Raw genomic sequence first — 20,312 nt, 5'->3', positions numbered from 1 at the left:
GTCTTCTGGAGTGGGATAAGTGGGCAATGCTGTCTTCATCAAGTTCCTAATAGCAGTGCAAATTGACTATGGGCAGGGTGATAGATCTGTCTTGGCTCAACAGGACACAAAGCCATTATTTATGAGACAGGTGATATCTACAGAAAAGCTTCTGTACTGCTGTCACCTTCCAGAACTGTAGATAAATACTAATTGCTCTTTTTTTTGCACCAGGCACCCGCATGGATGGGTCATTTCTCGTCACTCACATGCCTCAGCTGAGTATAAATACTTAAGGTTGGTACAGTGTGCTATTGTTGGTTATGAGAAAAACAATGACAAGCCAGGTGAGCTCCAGTACTAGGTGTGGTTCTCAGTAGCAATAGCTTTTCCTAGTAAATTTCACTCGTCAAGGATATTTCAATTCTTCTTTCTCAGAACTTGGAAGACTACCCTACCGGGAGAGAATAAACTTTTGTCTACAATGCCATTCTCTTTAAGGATTCTTATGCTAATAGAAAAACTTTATTGGAATTAAGTAGTTAAATGTCAATGGACACGGCCTTTATTGATTTATTTGGTGTCTTCTATGTTGGATATAAAAGCTCAACTTGGCAAGTTAGAGGGTTCAGTTTGGCTCACCCTGCTAGCAAACAAGCTGTGCCCAACACAGATTCACCCTTGAGTTACAGAGGTTCAGTTCTCCAATACGAATGAGATCCTGGCTAAGAGTGTAAGCTGGGCGCTGATTGGCTGTGTCTGGTAGTCAGGATACATAAAGGGCAAGCACTAAAATATCTGGGAAGACTGATACTGTTCCTGACCTAGCAAACCTCTGTGATCCTGGAGCACATCAGTACCATGAGTGGGTGCCCGTTTTCAGGAAACAGTGTAGGGTGAGTGTTTACCTTTCCAGCCTTAGCCTATAAAAGGCTAAATTTCTGGATTTAAAAGTCAACTCCTTGTCTCTTATTATTCTCTTCACTTATTAATAAACCAGACAGAATTAGTAAGAGAATTGTACTTTCTTATTTTATAGTCACTGTGTTTTTGTTATTTTGTTTTGTTTTTGTTTTTTTTTTTTATGTCATTCACTCAAACTGCAGGTATACTTTGAAAAACTTATCTATGGAAGACAATGAAGAAGACAGAGCTCAAACTGGTGTAAACAGAGCCTGCAAAGGAGGACTTATTTATGGGAACTACTTGCAGGTAGGTGGTGGCAAGCCCTCAATGGTGTTAACTGTTGCTGTCAGCAACTAAGTCGGCTCCTTGGTCTTTCAGTTATCAGTAGTTTTCTGAACCTTAGGATTCTTCTATTCATATGTGTGATTTTTCAAGTTTGCTTTAGCAAGTTAAGTGGTGAAATGTGCCTTCCTAGAAGAGGTGCGGCCAGAGCAGAAACTTCTGTATCTGGACAGAAGATTGTAAGAGATAAAACACCAGGCAGACAGCAGACAGGCTTCCTTCAGCACATGTGAAAAGATGGGGTCAGAATCCCAAATCATCATAGGAAGTCAGCAAATTCCACATTACAACGTAGAACTGTTAAAGGTTCACAGAACTTTCTCAAAATCATTAATAAATAAAAGACAACATTTCACCAGGCATTTGGAGGTGATTATGGTTAGCTTTCAGATTATAAATTTAAGGTGGAAAACTGTGAAGAGTTCTTGTAACTTTTTTGATAGTTTTGTAAGGATAAATTGATAAAGAATGTAAATTCTGCCAGAAGACTTTGAATGGAAAGGGAGGAAAAGAAAGTATTGCAGACTTGAAGCTGGTCAAACACATGGTTAGCTTCCCTGCACACTCACCTTAGAGCAGTGCCATTTGAGAGGACAGTGCTGTCACACTGAGTATTTCGGAGAAAAATGGCAACTACAATTATTTTTAAAATCACAAATTTAACCAACTCCTTTTGATAAAATTTATTTACTATTAAAAATATCCAAACAAACCACAGTTTGAGAGTTTTGGACTTTGGGGTTCTTTTTCCAGAATTACAATCTGCTTCTTGTTAATATCTGTTTCTATAACCCAAGACCTGAAATCTTAAAATCAATCTCCTCATTTTCTTATTTACAGTTGGACAAGATTTTGAATGCACAAGAACTTCAAAGTGAAATAAAAGGGAATAAAATCCACGACGAACACCTTTTCATTATAACTCATCAAGGTAAGTTGTAAGTGTAAGAAACAACTAGTGAGTTTTGCAATTCTTCGTCACCAAGAGGGAAAATGTGTCTTTCTCTGTAAGGTTGTAAAACACTGACGGATTGTCACAGGACACTCATGAGACTATGTTGTCATATGAAATCTCCCAGGGGCCTCTCTGGGCTTTTGTCCTCATCTTTGTGTTCCTTTCACTTACAGTAGTTGTACTAGTCTTCTAGTTTTGTCCTTAATTCAAGAGAGACCTTTCAGCTCTTGAAATTTCACTAAGGATTTGTAAGCTAAGATGACATGGAGCACTGAAAACCCTACTTTCCAAAAATATTACTTTTTTTTTTTTTACTAATTTATATAATTTTATAAAAATGGAGTATTAAGCCAAACCATATAGTTTTTATATTTGGAAATCTTTTTTCCAGATTTTCTATATCTGGATAGTGGCATTTATTCTAGAACTCTGTGTTTTCAGAAGGACCTTGTTCTCCCAGATGTCATGAACAATTTCACAGATGTTAAGGATGCTTGCTATAGGGTTGTCAGTTCCATGTGATTTTGTGTTTCTGTCCAGGAACTATCATCTCTTCTAAACGCTTAGATACTTTCCCCTTTCAATGAGTTCTTTTCCTTTGTCGAAATGAGCTCTTATTCCCTGGGTCACTAATATCAGAAATCCCTCTTGGTGAAGAAATTTATTATTGAAAAGAGTTGACTTGTTGTATTATGTCTGTTTTTTATTTGTTGGTTTTCCTTATATTTTTATTGGGTTGTACTAAAGGAAAATCAGGAAGAAAGGAATCCTGGCTAATCAACATCAATGGAACTCAAAAACTAAATTGAATCTCATCGTTATTGTTGGGAATTACACAATCTTAATCAGATGACTTAGATTTCAGACCTCCTACACCAAATGAGTAGTTGTTCTGTATATATACTTGTTTCCATGCCAACAAGATGAAATACTGCTCAGAAAACATTGAGAGGCTGACACACAGTAAGTTTATAACAGACTGGCCATCATGATTTAATAGCCTTCTGTACTTTGGTTACAGCAGGTGGGCAGTGGTTCCTAGAGCTAGCCACACAAAGTTAGACCTAAAAGAGGCACACAAAATTCTCAGCAAGCATTCCATTTGTTCATTACCCAAATATAAACGTTAGATCTCCCCAAATCTTAAGCACAACTGAAAAATTATAGTTGAGCTTACTTTCCTAATTATCACAGATATAGCATTTATCTATTGAATGGTACCACGTGGAATACTCCAGGGATATCAGATCGTCAGTCCTTACGCTCATCTACTTATTACACTGGTTACTTTATTCACTAATTCATTGAGTTAACAGCCAATGCCAAACAAATAAATAGGCAAATAAGATGAAAATCTTTCTTTTGTGGGGCTTATGCACTTACTTGAAGGACAAACCAATAATGAGAAAGGATCATTTTACTTGCCATAACCAGTCTGAAATCAAATTGTCTTCCCATGTCTGACATGGTCTTACTATAAATCTTAAGAGTATGAAACACAAACTCTCTTTGAAAGAAAGATAATTGTTTGGTCACTGTACAGAGGAATTAACTAGAGGCATTAAAGTAAATTCAGTTCTCTAGCCCAAATGACATTGTTAGTAACATAGTAACTTTAGTCAACTTTAGTAACATAGTAAATTTTGGCTTTTACTATGCATTTTCTCCTTTGTTAAGTTGTAGGACTTTTTGGTATCAGTTGTATTGTTTGGTGTCCCTGTGGAGGAGAAAAGCAAACTCATGTGGAAGGGAAAAGCACATTCTCTGGGACAAGTCCCACTTATGTTCTTGAAAAGAAGTCCTTTGAAAGAATTCAGGCTCAAAGAGACCTCGAGCTGAAGCAAGAATTTGCAGACTGGTCAACTCACTCAGAAGACAGGGATCTGTGAATTCACAGTGTGACAGTATAGGACTTCACTGTTACTGTTTGATCAAGGAGCTGTCTGCTTTTTCTTCTATGTTGAGAACACAGGCCCCTAAAATTCAAATAAAGAACAGGCTAAACTCAACAAATCTCAAGCAAGCAAACAAACATCAACAACACAACAACAAAACACTATAAAATGTAAGACTGTACAGTTTTCATCTAGGTTGGGAATCACAAATCTCTGTGTAGGGATAACAATTAGGGGTAGGCATCTATGCAAAAAGTGAGAATGGGCTATCCTAAAAGAACCAAAGAAATATGTTTGTGATGAGGGACCACTGTAATAATAATGTATATACAAAACTAAAATACCCAGCATATTTGAAATTAGAGACAATTAAAATTAAATGGTCATTTCTAACATTAATTATTTCATACTCACATTTACTATTTTAAAGTTAATTTTTAAATTTGTTATATGTATCTGTCCTATAATTATAGTCAAAGGGTTACTTTCTAACCGACTTTTAAAATTTTTACAGCTTATGAACTTTGGTTTAAACAAATCCTCTGGGAACTAGATTCTGTCCGTGAAATCTTTCAAAATGGCCATGTAAGTTTCAATGTCATTAAACTGATTGGTTTTATATATCTTCTAAAAGCATTTAGAAAGGATGAAGTTAGCATTTTAACATATTTAACTAAATAATGACTTTTCAAGAGTTTTGGAGATTTTTTTATTCAGAGAAATTTTAATATATTTCAAATCTTCAAATTCCATTAGAAGACTCACTGGTCTCTTTAAGTTGCTCTAAATGAGGTAGATTACAAGTCCAAATATTGATAATCCTATAACAGGTACTAAAATTCTATTTCTACTCAGAATTATTTATGGCAAGATAGGTGAAAAGAAGGCAAGATGGGCTAGAGGAGGAATATAAAAGAGGAAGTGTTTGAAGAGGAAGGAAAGAAGGGGAAAGAGCAATAAGACAAAAGACAAAAGAAGACAGAACAGCACCCAGGGGCTAGAAGTGCTGATGCAACGGAGAAACCCTCTCCCATCTCCTTCCTTCCCTAAGCTCAAAACACTACTGTAAGTCCCATCTCTGAGGTTCTGCTCCATGAGCTGTGGTTCATATATGTTCTCCATTTCCCCTTCCCTCTCATGTGAATATAAAACCTTGACTTGCAAGTGACAAACTAGGCTTTCAGTGAAAAATAGAGGAAGAGATTTATCTATGTATCTAATCCTTTCCTAGAAGAAAGGGTTTCCTTCAGTTTTCTTCTCTGAAACAAAACTAAAAGCAAAAACATGCTTTGAAATCAGTGAAAGCTGTCATCCTGGATAGTTTCTTGTGTGTAGCATTTGCTACCCTGCCTAAGCTCCAGGAATGGGCCTCACTATGGGATTCCCTTGAATCCATAGATAAAATACACAGACACACAGTTGTTTCATTTCAAATTGCCCTTTGACACAATTGCTGGGTGCTACTGTCTTCCTTCTTGAGAAGTGTGCCCTTATCAATATTCTTAGCTCTATACCACTCTACATGCCCTAAACTTTAGGTGCTCAGTTATATCTGCTAAACATCCTATACTGTCTGCCTATAAAAGTGTCCTGTTTGGCCACTCCATACAAGATTTCACATGGCTGATTACCTTTCCTCTATCAAAAGCATAGTAAACTTTTCTGTCCTTGCATCTGTCGGGTGGCTTCCATGGACTGAGAAATCTCTACCCCTTCCACCCAGCAATTGGTCCATGCCTTCTTTACAGATAGATCAAGAACCAACTGGGGAACAGGATCTTAGCATTGGAACCTCCCATATAACTTCTAGCTTGCATCTATGTAATTTTCTTTTTTATTTTTTTAAAAATCCAGTTTGTAATAATTTCTTGCATGTAGCTCAAAACTGTTTTTATCTTAAAATATTTATGGCAAAACTAATTCCAGTTATCTGTGTTAATGTTTACACAAGACCGATAGCAATGCATTGTCACACCCAATCTATTCTGCATCTTCTCCAAATCCAATCGACTACTCAGTGTTTTATTCCCCACAACACCCCCAAATCAGGTCAGGGATGAGAGGAACATGCTTAAGGTGATGACCCGGATGCACCGTGTGGTGGTCATATTCAAGCTCCTGGTACAGCAGTTCTCAGTTCTGGATACAATGACTGCCTTGGACTTCAATGACTTCAGGTGTGTGCATTCAAGTTTAGAGTGCAAGTGGTGCTCAAAATCTCTTCCTGGTTCTGTAAAAGAAGAACACGTGTGGGATGCAAGTAGAACCTGTTCCATTAGTGTTTTAAGGACACTGGGAGCATTAATCACAAGTAAAATAAAAACAGTCCACAACTCGTTTTTGGATCCCAAACTAGATGATCAACTAATTCCAATTTATCATTGTGTGTCTTTTCTTTGACAACAAAGATTATTAGATGTGTAAAATGGCTCAAATAAGTTTATGATATAAGGAAATATAAGAAGCAGTAGTATCTAAATAAATAGAACAGCTAAAATGTCAGTATTCATTATATATGGTCAACCTTAGTTCTAACCATCTGTAAAAGTCTGTGTGCTCATATCTGCATGTGAATACAGACTTATATCTTTAAAAAGCACACATTTTTTTTTCTAAAACTAAATAAGAAAATTTCTCAAGAAATTTAAAAGGGATCCATGATACTGTATAATACGCAAAGTTTCAAAGTAAATAAAATGGAGTTGAACTATTTTTGGCAGTGGCTAAGATATTAAAGTCTTAGCATTACTTAGGGGATTTAGAAGATGTAAGAGTTTTGATAATTTGGTAACATCTCTAGCCATCTTTGACTGAGCCTGGCAGCATTTTATTGTTTGCAGTTGTTTTATTTCACTGATACCCATCTAGGTAGTAGGATGGTTGATAATATTCATGATTGGAATTGGTAGGTGGGATTAAATAGTACTTGTATATAGTCTTTCGCCTCTGCAGAAAATCACAATTTCCTAATATATTCACCTGTCTTTTCTTAGAAAGAAAAAGTGTTACACGAATGCACACTATTATTTTTATTTATGTGCATATATAATCAATGTTTTCTAGTGGTAAAATTATATATTATGTCTATAAACTAATACATACTAAATACATATTATATATATTAAAATATATGGCATTTCATTATCTAAAGTTTTAACCAACTTTAAATTGGTCTGCAGTGACAAGGATGCTTAATTACCTCAGTTTTATTTATATAAGGAGCTTCTTATGTAGAATCAAGGTGCCTGTCTGCCCCTGATAGATATTATGACAAATCATTTTAGAGGAAACCATTACAAAGATTTAAACAAACAAACAAACACACAAACAAACAAAACCCTCATTTTTCTCTTGCTTTTTCCCCCCTTTTCAGAGAGTACCTATCTCCAGCATCAGGCTTCCAGAGTCTACAGTTTCGGCTGCTAGAAAATAAGATAGGTGTTCTCCAGAGCTTGAGAGTCCCCTATAACAGGAAACACTACCGTGATAACTTTGAAGGAGACTACAACAAACTGCTGCTGAAGTCGGAGCAGGAGCAGACACTGCTGCAGCTGGTGGAGGTGAGGGCACATGGCCAGGCTCTCAAGCAGTCCTCCAGCCTCTTGCTAATGTAGCATAGCTTCTGTTGGATCTGCATTCCAAGACTCTTATGAAAATGATGTTAATTTCATGATAAAACAAATACAGAAGAAAACATACCAAACTTGTAATTGAGCTTACTGAAGAATTTAAAATAATTAGTCTTACTGAGTTCAACAAGACTTATTTAATTATATTTTAATACCATCATCTCATTAGATTATTCTATCAAATATTCTTTCTGAAAGATATGCAATTAGCTGATTTCTTGCCTTGATTGTATTTGATTATTCAATCAACTTGGGCTCTTTGAAATATAGCATAATTGAAAAGTTGTACTAAGAATTTTTTTTTCTAATTAAATCGCTAAAAATGTTCTCTTGATGAAAATCCCCATCTTATTCATTTTTGGAATTTATAAACAGTGTTTATGGATGGTTAATTTGATTTTATGATAACAAAATACAAGACTTGTCTTGGTTCTTATCACTAAGATTTGCTCTGAGAAAACAATTTTTTTCTCAAGTGAATTATCGGTCCTTTAATCTCCAGGGTCTTGTTTGAATTTGGGTTACTATTGCCTACATACTATTAAAAAACTTATTGAGATGGAGAGAAATGAATAAGAAACTGATTTTAAAACTAGATGCATGTCAAGTAAGAAGCAATAGGTGTGTATAAAGTCACTTTGATTTCTAGGCTTCCAGGTCATTTGTAATCTCAGAATGATTGGAGGAGTGTGGCAGAGATGGTTCAATGGTGAGAAGGACTTACATTGTCCCAGGGATAGTATTAAGTTGAACAGTAAACTAGTAGACAAACTATATTGGTGTAATTTCCTAAATTAACAGAACAAAAGAAAACACACCTTTAAAAGTAAGCTAACATGTTTCTCAAAATCATGAAGGTGCTGAAAGTTTTAGTTTACTGGGTGTTAACCTAAATAATTCTTTACCTAAGGCATGGCTGGAAAGAACACCCGGTTTAGAGCCACATGGATTTAATTTCTGGGGAAAGTTTGAAAAAAACATCTTGAAAGGCCTGGAAGAAGAATTCCTAAAGATTCAGGTAATTATGAATTTATGCCAAATACTTACTGAGAAAGAATTAGAAATCTAACCCCTAAATTATCTACTATTTTTATTTCTTTCATAATGTATCTTCCTGAACTATATATTACGGGATTGATTTAACTTTCTTCATAGGTATAAAATAATGCCCAATAAAACTATCATTTATAAAGAAAGATTTTTTTACCTATTGTAAACAGGCATTGTTCATATGGTATCGATATAATTTTATCATAATTCAAAATTGTATATTTTTCTCAATTCAAGGCCCAAGTGGCACAGAATAGAACAACTGGGCAAATATATTTAACCACATATGTGTTTCTTTGTATTGTTTTTGCTATATCCTCTCTGCTACAGACAATATCAATTTGATCTTTACTTTTTAAATGAGAAAATTGTCTCTGGGGTTTTCTTCAGAATACAGGGTTTGTATTGTGGACCTCTTCATGGTCCAACTTCTGTAGCCACTCAATTTTGGAACCTTGAGAATGGCTTGTTCAGCCATGTCTTTCAAATTCATGTGATATAGGTTCAACTTCCATTTCAACGTGAGACCTCTGTGGCAATAAAAAGTACTTCTTGTATCATTTTTCTTTCAGGCAAAATATAAAGTAAGGATGGCTACTCAAAGGATTATGATCATGTTTTCATGTTATAAAGGGTTTTGATAACATTGAGTTGTTTACAATGTTGTCTCCCATGAAGCTCTCGTTGCCCCATCTTCATACGTTCTCAGTCAAAAGTGACATTCATACACATATGTCCAATAACCCTTCTCAACTCTATTACCCACCCAGAGAAAAGCATCATGCCCACAACTGATTCTCTAGCTCTTCCCTCCCCAGCTCTTTGTGGCCCACTTCAACTTCCCCTTCAACTCTGGGTATTACTTATCAGTGACTCTCAAACATTTATCTCCAGTTTAGATGTCCTCTTAGATTTCAGATCATGCACTGAGTATTCCACTCAGTGTGCTCTCCTGACCCTCTTAAAATAAGAAAACTAAATTAAGTAGAAAAATTCCCACCCATGAGTCCTCAGCTTGACCCAGTCTTCTCTGAGTTAAGTATGTTTTCCAAGAGCCTTCGACTGTCAAGCAAGTCATCTAAGAGTGGTGCTTGGTCTTACACCTTTCCAACAATGATTTTTTTATATTTTAACTATCTATTTATTTTTATATGTCTGAGTATTTTATCTGCATATACCTGGGTGCCCCAGATGTTGTTCACAAAGGTCAAATGAGGGTGTTGGATCCCTGGTCTCAAGTTACAGAGAGTTATGAGTGAACATGAATGTTGGTGTTAGGAACTGAATCATGGGTAGCAATAGTATTCCTAATCACTGAGCAATCTCTTTCAATATTCTCTTCCAATAGCTCTTACATGATTATTTTTATACCTACCACCAAGACTAAAGTCAAAGTGTCTTGACTGTCTCACTCCTATCTCACCGTGGGCCTTCCAGTTTATTCTCTACACTGCAGACACAATTGTCTTTCCAAAATGAAGACATGATGATCTCTCCCTCTTGCCTAAAACTTCTCATGTTCCGTTGCTGTTTTCAAGAAAAGGATAGATAACCATAACACATGAAGTTTTCATGTATCACATGGGCCAAGCTCACCAAGCTGCTTCCACTAGCTCAGTGTTCCGAATGCTCTCAGATTAAAGTGTTTTGTCAACACACAGTGTTTCATTTTTGCCAATCTTCTGTCTGCTCTCACTCCCTAGGATGATTTTTCTAATTTTGTATAGTGCTGTTCATGGTTTTAATGCTGCACTTGGGTGATTTAGTCCTATAAAAGAATGTTTTTGAGGTGAGGTGATTCAGTTTTTGCTCACAGTTTTTATGCCTATTACTTTCCTGTGAGCATTACTTAATGAATGAGTAGTTATTGGCAGTAATACTGCACTCCAATGCTCAGCACTGATGTATTTGCTCTGATAGACTGAGGGTAACCGGGCTGGCTGCTCTGCTACAGTCCAGAAAACCAATCGTAAGTGGAACTGGAGTATAGGCAGATAAAGCAGACTTTCTTTAACCAGTAAAAAAAATTAATTATTTAAATAGCATTAATATTTCTTCTGGTTAAGAAGTAATATTTTCAAAGACTGACATAATCTCTATGTTAAATGATTATTTTTTAAAACAAATTTAGTTCATATCACTTGTTATTCATTTTGGTCCATCTCTGAATTTTTCTCAAGAGTATTTGGCATTGTTAAATTATTTAAACCTAAAAAATGAGAGAACAGCAATTATGTGGAATATTCCTACTTGTAAGACATGTCTTCCATATGGTCGTCTGGGGTGTTAATATTAATCATTGAGGTACACACTTGTTATAAGCTGAGAATCCATTTCTTCTGAAAGAAGCATTCTAAAATAGCAATCTGCCTCTGCTTGGGAAAATTAAAGCAATCTTTTTCCATAAGGCTAAAAAGGACTCTGAAGAGAAAGAGGAACAGATGGCAGAGTTCCGGAAGCAGAAGGAGGTGCTGCTTGGCTTGTTTGATGAGAAGCGCCATGACTACCTACTGAGTACAGGTAAACATGCTGTCCGGAGGTCTTAGACCTCAAGGGCATTTGCACGAAGATAAGTATAAGCCATAAGCCAGTCTATCAACACTAACTTGGTGGAAATTAGGTGAAATTGTTTATCTACTCAGAGAAATAAGAAGTGGGTCCTACTATGTCTGACAGCCCTACATTAACCATCTTAACTGTTCAGGTGTCGTTACAACACATTAGCAGACATTTCTATACTATGTGCTCCACACAGGGTACCAAGGTAAACTGTAAAGTACTTCAGAAAGCTTTTAGGAATCTTCAGAAGAAACATATTCTTTTTTAGCATACAATCCAGAGTTTAGCAGTGGCCTGAGGTCAGCATCACTAGCTAGCCTCCATCACCGACAAATTCTCAGTGGAGCATCACGAAGGGCAGAAAAGATGTTTAGCTTTCAGGCCACATTCTAGAAAATTAATTTTATATAAATTAGAACAAACAATCAAACACAAAAGCAAAACAACAATTTTGGGTCATTTTTAGATAGGATCTGATTATGTATCCCCCAGGTTGGCTTTAAATCCATGTTCTGCCTGCCTCAGCTTTTGACTATTGGGATCACAGACGTTTACTACCACATCCAAAATAATAAATAAATGAATCAAACACAGACAAGCAACAAATCACTTTCAAATAGGGAATAAAGTGAGTCTTGGTTGGTTTTTAAAGAGTGACTGGAAAAAAAAATATATATGTATAATGGGAGTTTCTTATTCTTTATATCTGGCTTTCCTAATATCGCATTTAAAGTATTTGAGAATCTAAAATAATATATGTGTGTAATATTTAAAATATAGATGATATATTAATTTGGCTTTTGAAACTGTAGATTACTAAATGCAAGCTAAGGAATAAAAATTTAAACTAAATGTTGGCTCCTTTCTCTGAAAACACATAGTACATTAAACTGATACAATAATTCAAATTAAAAATGATTGTCTTATTGCCTATCAATTTGAAACTTACTGTGAATTCCAGATCAATGCTAAAGGTTCTTGGCTTAGGCACGCTAGGGCCTTGGTCTCCATCCCTAGCACCAAGAAGAAATGTTAATGTTGAAAATGTCCTGCATATTCTACAGGTGAACGACGACTGTCATACCGCGCACTCCAGGGAGCACTGATGATATATTTTTACAGGTAAAAATAATATAACAAAAATGTGTGTAAAATTGAAGAGCGGCTATGGAGCTGTCAAGAATATGGTCTATAAGTTACAATCAAAATTTAATTTAGTTCTTTAGTAATTTAGTTTGGGGTAGAAAACACTAAAAATGGTTACTTTAAGTAACAAGTCTGTGCTTACTTATGCAGTGGGGCACTTCTACACATGTGTAACCAAACAAATATACACTGTATCTTACTTATAGAAAGCTTTGAGTGTCAGGCATTAAGTGCCCCAAAAGATCAGAGATAATCTTTTCTTAGAAGCCCAGTTGTGAAATTATTATTTTATTAGAAAATAATTTCAGAGATTTCTCTTTTTTATAAAATGAAAATTTGTAGCCAGTTAGATCGGCGGGTGGATAAGAGCACTTACCACCAAGTTGGACAACCTGAGTCTGATTCCTAGATCCTATAAGGTAGAACATACAAGAGCTGTCTCCCTCCTGTTGTGACCTGTCCACAGGTTCTCCCATTATTGCAAGCACATGTCCTGCACTCAGAAAATATAATGAAAGTTAAATTTAAAAAGTATGCCAAAGAAAATTTCTCATAAATGGCTGTTTCCTTGGCCAGTTGTTTTACATAAAATCACTTTTAATGTCTAAGATGTTTTCAGGTTCTGCTAAGTGTTCATCTTGTCCTTGGAGCCCATGAATGTATTGTCAGTGAGGCAGTAAGGATTACCTTGGCAGACAAGCTTCGAGGGGCAGTTTGTAGAATACTTTAGATGTATTTATAGATGTTTCATTTTGCAAGTGCTTTTGGATCAGTTTCTTCAGGATCAGGAAAATCTTTCAGCTTTTGTTCTTCCTCTGGAATAAATAGATGGCCTAAATACATGTGTCAAGAACACTTATGGCTTCAATGGAAAAGGAAATCTCACAGTAGGGGACATAGAAATCATCTTTGTTTGTAAAGTTTGGTATCTGCTTAGAAGCATTTGATAGGTGTTAGCATTCTTTACAAGTTACTCTCACATCTCTCTTTCAATAAGACGATATGAGGCAGGACTCTTTGGCTGGTTATGTCATATATAGTATGTATAAGTTACATGGAACTTTCTAGACTTCACGCAAATACTGGGCATTGAATAGTGACTGAGATGACAAGTTTAAGGTAGTACAGCTCTAAAGTACCAAGTTGATCAGGGCCAACACAAGGACACTCTGGCCTGTCTTGATGCAATGGAGTTTCTTAATCAGAGAGGACATTCTCCTCTTGTTTTCTTTAGGGAGGAGCCTCGATTCCAGGTCCCTTTCCAGGTGCTGACCTCACTTATGGACATTGACACGCTCATGACCAAATGGAGATGTAAGTCCTCGTCCGTCCGTCAAGTCCCCTTAACCGCACCGCGTGCCTTTACCACAAGACACTGCAGGGATCGAAAAAATGTTCCAATTTATTCTAGAATGAAAAGAAAATTAATGTCCCATCAGTTTTAATTTGTAAAATCTCAAGCCTATCCCAATGCCTTTTAAAGTAAAATTATTTGCTTTATTTTGTTTTATTACATTAGCCTTTAGTTAGTTCTTGGTTGGTGCTAAAAAGAATGGGTTTTGTTATGACATTTGTGTACTCAGCCATCACTGTACTTTATGCTCTCCTGCCACCAACCTCTCTTTCGTGTCCCCTCTATCTGATGCCTTATTCCTTGCACATGGCCCCCTCTGTATGTTCATGCATATATTATTAAAATGTGGCCCAAATGATAAAACATACACAGTATTTTCTGTCTTACTTTTCAGGACCCTCTCATTCCTTAGTTTCTACATCTGTCCTGGGTCTTGGCTTGTATAAGTTAACATGATAACCTTCTGGTGCATAACTTCTACTGTTTTTGTTTTGTTTTGTTTTGTTTTTTAATTTTTATTTTTCCTCGAAGAAGGATCCCACAGAGAAACAAATGGGGAGGATTCATGAAAGGCACTGTGTGGCCCTTCCTCTCCTTTAAGGGGCTCACAGGCCAAAAGCAATGAAGATAAATTAAAATGTGAATAGCCTAAACCACCACCGGGGTGCTAGGCAACCTGATGGCTTCATCTGGCATTTCTATTTGACCTTTCAGTCCGGTTGGGTGATAAGGTGTCATTACCAACCCTTTGGTTTTAGAACACTGTAAAGCTAATGGCAGAAAAATATCCATGCAGTAAATTTGTATGTTTGCCTAGATAATCATGTGTGCGTGGTGCACAGAATGCTGGGCACCAAGACTGGCACCGGGGGATCCTCAGGCTATCATTACCTGCGCTCAACTGTGAGGTAAGTCAGACTTTTCATCACAGTAGAACTCTGCAAATTTTGGCATCTACAAGTCTGTGTACGTGGTTTTGGAAAAGTTACATTTGCTTCTGCCTGAACTGTTAAGAGCAGATTCTAGTTAGATGCCAATATTCCCGTGGGAAGTGAGGGTAAAAATACAAAAACCCCAGTCATGAACGTCATCATTTTCATCCCATGTCAAAAACTGGTCTGCTACCAGCAGCTGCTGAATCAGCAATGGTAAAAAGTAGCGATTCTCATCCTGTGGGTCACGAAAGACCCAATGACTCCTTCCCAGGGGTCATGAAGACCATCCAAGGAAAGTTATTTTGTTACAATACATAACAGTAGAAAAATCACAGATATGAAGTAGCCACAAACATCATTTTATGATTGGAGGGCACCAAAACATGAGGAACTGTACTGAAGAATCACAGCATTCGGAAGATTGAAAACCACTGGAAAGGAGAAACCAGTAATCATTACATCCAAATTAATTCCAGCTCAAGTTTTTGTTTCGTGGCCACATTGTATCCATTTCATACATTTACTCTGGTTACTCTCATTCCTTACCCTCCATTCTGTCCCTCCCTTTCTTTCATATAAACCTGCTCTCTTCCCTATAGTCCCATTTTCTTATTCATGTGTTTTGCTTGTGTTGAGATCCTGGCTGTTTAACAAAGGCCACCTATGTGACACTGGGTTTGGGACTCTCCCCTGAAGCCCGATGGGTGGTTTTCCTGGTGCTTACTCTGCTGCTCTCTTGATTTTCCAATCCTGTAGTGTCTCAGCAACCATTAGCTCAGTGGGAGAAGATGCAGACAAGCCTCTGGAACCCCTCTCCATCAATGTTTGTCTGCTGACAGACCACTTCTCATGCAGGCTTGATGCAGGAAGCAGAGTTGCCTCAGATTCATGAGTGGCTGAATCATTCCCAGAAAACACCACTCCATGGCCTTTCCCCCCTTATCTTCTGGTTCTTATATTCTTTCTCTCCCCTCATCTGAAATATTCTCTAAAGCTTATTGTGGGTGGGATGGGGACAAGTATAAGTGTCTATTTATGGTTATAAGTGAGGTTTTGGTCAAACTAAAAGTATCATCATTAATACACCTGATGTGTTTGCCAAATAAATTACACAAGTAAAATAATTTGTTTCTTCACATACCTTTTTTATATGAAAAATAATTTTGACTACCCCCAGAATGACCTTTTAAAACATCTATAACGAAAAGGTCAGTGCATATTAAGGACTTAAAACATGGAAGCACAGTTTCTGGGAAATTCATGTTCATATGCTGGTTTTGTGTAATATCAATATTTATAATACTTCCCTTCCAGAACAGGTAATTAATATAATATACACGTTGAAATTCTTACCACTGTTACACATGTTAACTTTCCCTTGGGAATGAACTCTATATGCAAAAACAAATAGCCAATGTATTCTCGGCAAAATGAGCACATAGTACAGCATGGTCACTGGCATAATGAACCATGTTTCTAGTGAATCCTTATTCCATTTAATCCTCAGCGTCCTGGTCAGAGGAAGCATTGTAGACTTTAATTTAGAGAATCCCCTCTTTAGCTTCACATCCATGTCCCATATGATGTGACCAAAGCAGGATCCCAGTTCAGGTTTAGTTGACTTCAAAGGCAAGGATTCTTCTCTATAAGATTTTACCAGGGTTTGCTACTTTAAAACGATTCATTCAAATAGTTGGCTCACAAACAGAAAGGCAGTTTTCCGACGGAAAGCAGCCTAGAAATATGAGCAGTGAAGGCAAGATGATCTTTAAATGTATCAACCCTTGGTAGAGGTTGTGTGATAGCTACTTTGCAGCTAGGAAATATTTTTTAATGAGTAACTAAGAACTCTATAATTTAAATGCATAACTTTACACACCACCATTTTAGAATGAATAGTGAGGGGTCTAAAGCTTTGCCTCAGCAGTTAGAAATATTTATTGTTCCTCTAGAGATTAATTTCTACCACCCATGTAGACAGTTTACAACTGCCTGTACTTTCAGGTCCAAGGGGATCTGACACCTGACACTTCTGGCCTCACCAGTACCTACAAGCAAGTGCATACAGACATACACATAAATATATTTTAATTAATAAAAGTGGATCTTTAAACAATTAGGAAATAAGAACACAGCCTAATCTATATGAATACAATATCATAATAATGAATCTACATCATTCTGGTCAGAATCAAACACATTACTGTCTATAAACATTAATCTTGGCTGTGACTAATATTTACATAACTTTTACCAAATGCTATATCTAGAAGCCAACCTTTCTACGATATATACGACATGTAAGATATAATGTTGAATATTAGCTATTTGTGTGGTTTTTCTTTTTTGAAGAGAAATATGAAGTAAAACAGTTTTCATATCAAGAATCTAACATGTCTGCATGTATATGTTTCCAGCGACAGGTACAAGGTTTTTGTGGATTTATTTAACCTCTCGACATACCTCGTTCCCAGACACTGGATACCAAAGATGAATCCAATCATTCACAAATTCCTCTACACAGCCGAGTACAGTGATAGCTCTTACTTTAGCAGCGATGAATCAGACTGACTTCTTCGGAACATCGGTGAAGAGCACAGGGCTCTCAATCGGCTTTTATTTTACAAATTTTTATGAATACATGATTGGTGTAATATTTTTATACATACAGTTCAGTGACATGATGTTTTGGTCCAATCCTGGAAAAAATTATGATCTTGCATGTTATGATGATGTATGGATTAAGCAGATTAAACAATATGATCAAAATAATTTAGTAGAATGTTAACATCATCATACATATGGTGTATTCTTGTTACTACTCACACCTTTATAGAACCACTTCATGTAATCATTACCTTACTGCTCGGTACTTTATAAAACTTTATAAAGCTCCTTGAGCAGTTACTTTATGTTATAGGTATAGTAAATGCTATTTTCCTGTACAAAATTTATTCAAACAAATCTTTAATAAATGTAGCTTTTGGTTGTACATTGCTTGTAAAACATGGGAATCTTATTTATTTATTTATTTTTGGTGGGAATTTTGATGAGCAATATCAGAACTCTATCTAACACTTAGACTGGGGTCCTATAATATTGTTTCACTTGCTCCCAGAACTCAAAGGCACTTAAGAAATATACCAAAGGAATTTGTGGATTGTCCTAAAGCTGTTTGTATTTTAATGTTAATTCCACTTCCCCAAGAAGGGCTGCCTTGAGGTGACTTCTCTGAACCTTCCCATTTTAATTAGTAAAATAAAGGAAAGCCAGTGACTGGGCAGGGAAGGGGAGGTAGAGAGAGAAGATCCGATCTGGGAGGTGTCAAGGGTGGAGGTCCCCAAGGACCAGCTAGATCCAGATGGGATTAATTAATAGTTATGAACATTTAAAGATTGTATAGGTCTATATCTCATATAAAAGAGCAGTGTTACATCTTTGTCTATTTGATGTAATCTTGTGCAGAGGGTTTATGGATTGATAATTGAATTACATAAACCTATATGAAAAGCTATCGGGCTGTATAATTGTGTTTATGTGAGATTTGGGGGTAGAGAAACACCCTGGGAAAAAGGCGAAAAACAGGCAGTGGAAAACTGCCAGGGAATGGAGTTGCACAGACAAGTTGGGCTGTGGTGGCGGCTCAGACCGGGGACAAACGTGCACGGGGCTCCGGAATAAAGGGACTGAGGAGTGAGCCAATCTATCTGGGCCAATGGAGAGATAAACCTCTATATTTTTAATATTTACTGCCACAGGAATCCAGATCAGCTCCCAGAATATGTTAGCCCTAATACATTTCGAAGATGGTCTTCTCTTTTCTGGGTCACTGTTGGCTGTCCTGGAGCAGTTTGTTCCTTGCAGTGTGGACCCTCGCACTTCCTCCTGCTCATGCGCTGCACTGGGATTCGGTCAGTGCTAACGCGTAGAAATAAATAGCACGTCTATCGGAAGAAGAGATCTTTCCAGCCCATTAAACAGGTCAACCGACTGAATAGAGATCATGCCCATCTGTAACAAGAATATGATGCCTACACTTTAAAATGGGCTCAGGCCTTAGACTTCGTTTTCGAGCTTGTTTTAATGGTTGACAGCATTTGGTTAAGTTGCTGATATGGTAACAAACTATTGGGTACATTTGCCAAAGATTCAAAATGAGAACTAACAAGTTCTTTCCAATAACCAGGAAGTTCTTGAAAGAAGCAGACTATAAATTAGGCTCAATTAACTACCATAAGGATCATTCTTAGCTGCTCTGAAGTGAAACCATGTGTATGCTAGGATCTGCCTTGTGGATTTGTCTACTTTCCAGTTCTTAATATGTAAAAAGAAATACAGTGTCTTTGCAGACTTTTTTTTTCAGTATTCTCTACACAATAATAACTGCATTGTGTTCTTTTATCACCGCTAACCGAAAAATGACTTGAGTTATATGGAAATAAATGGAATTTCACATATAAGAGTTGAGCGTCCATGGAATTTGGTACCCGTGGACCTCTAGGAGCTGGTATTTCAAGGCTGTAGAAGAAAGATGACCATGGATTTCAACTACATTGCTTGTATATATGTAGTCTGTGCACAGTCACACGTGTATTTACATAGCATATGAGAGTTAAACATACAGAGGAAAAGACTATGGGTTCTAAAGGCAAAATCTCAGCAATCAGTAGGCTGAAGAGTAAATGCTGAAATTGTTTGCTCACTAACTGCTGTGACACAATCTTAATGAAACACCAGTTTCTGTCCAAACGGGGAATATTTATTTTGTAAGCTTCATTTTTTTTTCTCAACAAATAATGAAAAGGCTTGTAAATGGATGTTTTATGACTCAAATGCCTTAGAATAAGTACCACCTGTCAATGTTTAGCTTTCTCCAATAGACAGAATCATTGAGTTCTTTGTATCTATATATCTTGGTGACCAAGATGAAAGTTATTACAAGAATTCCCTCTCCCAAAGGGTTCAGTAATTGGTAGTATCAATATCACAGTGCTGATTGCACCGTATACTTACAGTACTTAATGAGTATCACATTTGTACTGATGGCTCCTCCACTAAACCCCAGTCCCCTTTGCTCTGGGGACCGAGGACCCACTCTAATGATAATTCTTAGTGGAATTTCAAAACCACTGCAACGTTGACTGATTTAACACTTGCAATGGGGGAACCTTATGAAATCACTTCCAGGACCTGTTGGCTAACTTCAATGTGTGTAGCACACTCAGCTGCTGTGTCTGGTTGTCTGTGTCGGGAGCACTCATGGGCTGGTGTATATGACTCATCATTCACTTATACAGGACACAGAGGAGAGACCGCTCTACGATGCTTATTTGAAAAACAACTGCATGACATTGCATGAAGAAACTGGAGAAATTTGGGGATTCTCAATGGTATCAAACTTGTAAACAAAAACCTGTGGAAATACAGTAGAAACATTATAATAGCCTCTTTCACCACCATTGGCTTCTGCTCTGGAGATTATTGTTCGGGACCCACTGCATTAAAGGTTTAGTTACTAATAGAAGTTCTCAGAATCAAAAGGGGGTACTTATGCCAGGCTCT

At 36.8% G+C, this 20,312-nt stretch overlaps 1 protein-coding gene across 1 annotated transcript; it reads left to right on the top strand.

Annotated features, from left to right (window-relative positions):
• Positions 1 to 840: 840 nt before the first annotated feature.
• TDO2 (tryptophan 2,3-dioxygenase) lies at positions 841 to 17,321 on the top strand (the record flags this gene model as incomplete). The annotated part of the gene is made up of 12 exons (XM_080916208.1): positions 841 to 875; positions 1,086 to 1,191; positions 2,068 to 2,158; positions 4,592 to 4,662; positions 6,127 to 6,254; positions 7,451 to 7,637; positions 8,617 to 8,724; positions 11,165 to 11,276; positions 12,380 to 12,437; positions 13,696 to 13,775; positions 14,633 to 14,723; positions 17,168 to 17,321. The coding sequence occupies 12 exons, from the start codon at positions 841 to 843 to the stop codon at positions 17,319 to 17,321; spliced, it is 1,221 nt and encodes a 406-aa protein (XP_080772334.1).
• Between the last annotated feature and the right edge of the window lie 2,991 nt (positions 17,322 to 20,312).

The sequence above is a fragment of the Micromys minutus genome (genome assembly GCF_963924665.1).
Source record: "Micromys minutus genome assembly, chromosome: 4".
In the NCBI taxonomy this organism is placed as follows: Eukaryota; Metazoa; Chordata; class Mammalia; order Rodentia; family Muridae; genus Micromys; species Micromys minutus.
This window is presented reverse-complemented; position numbering and strand designations above follow the sequence as displayed.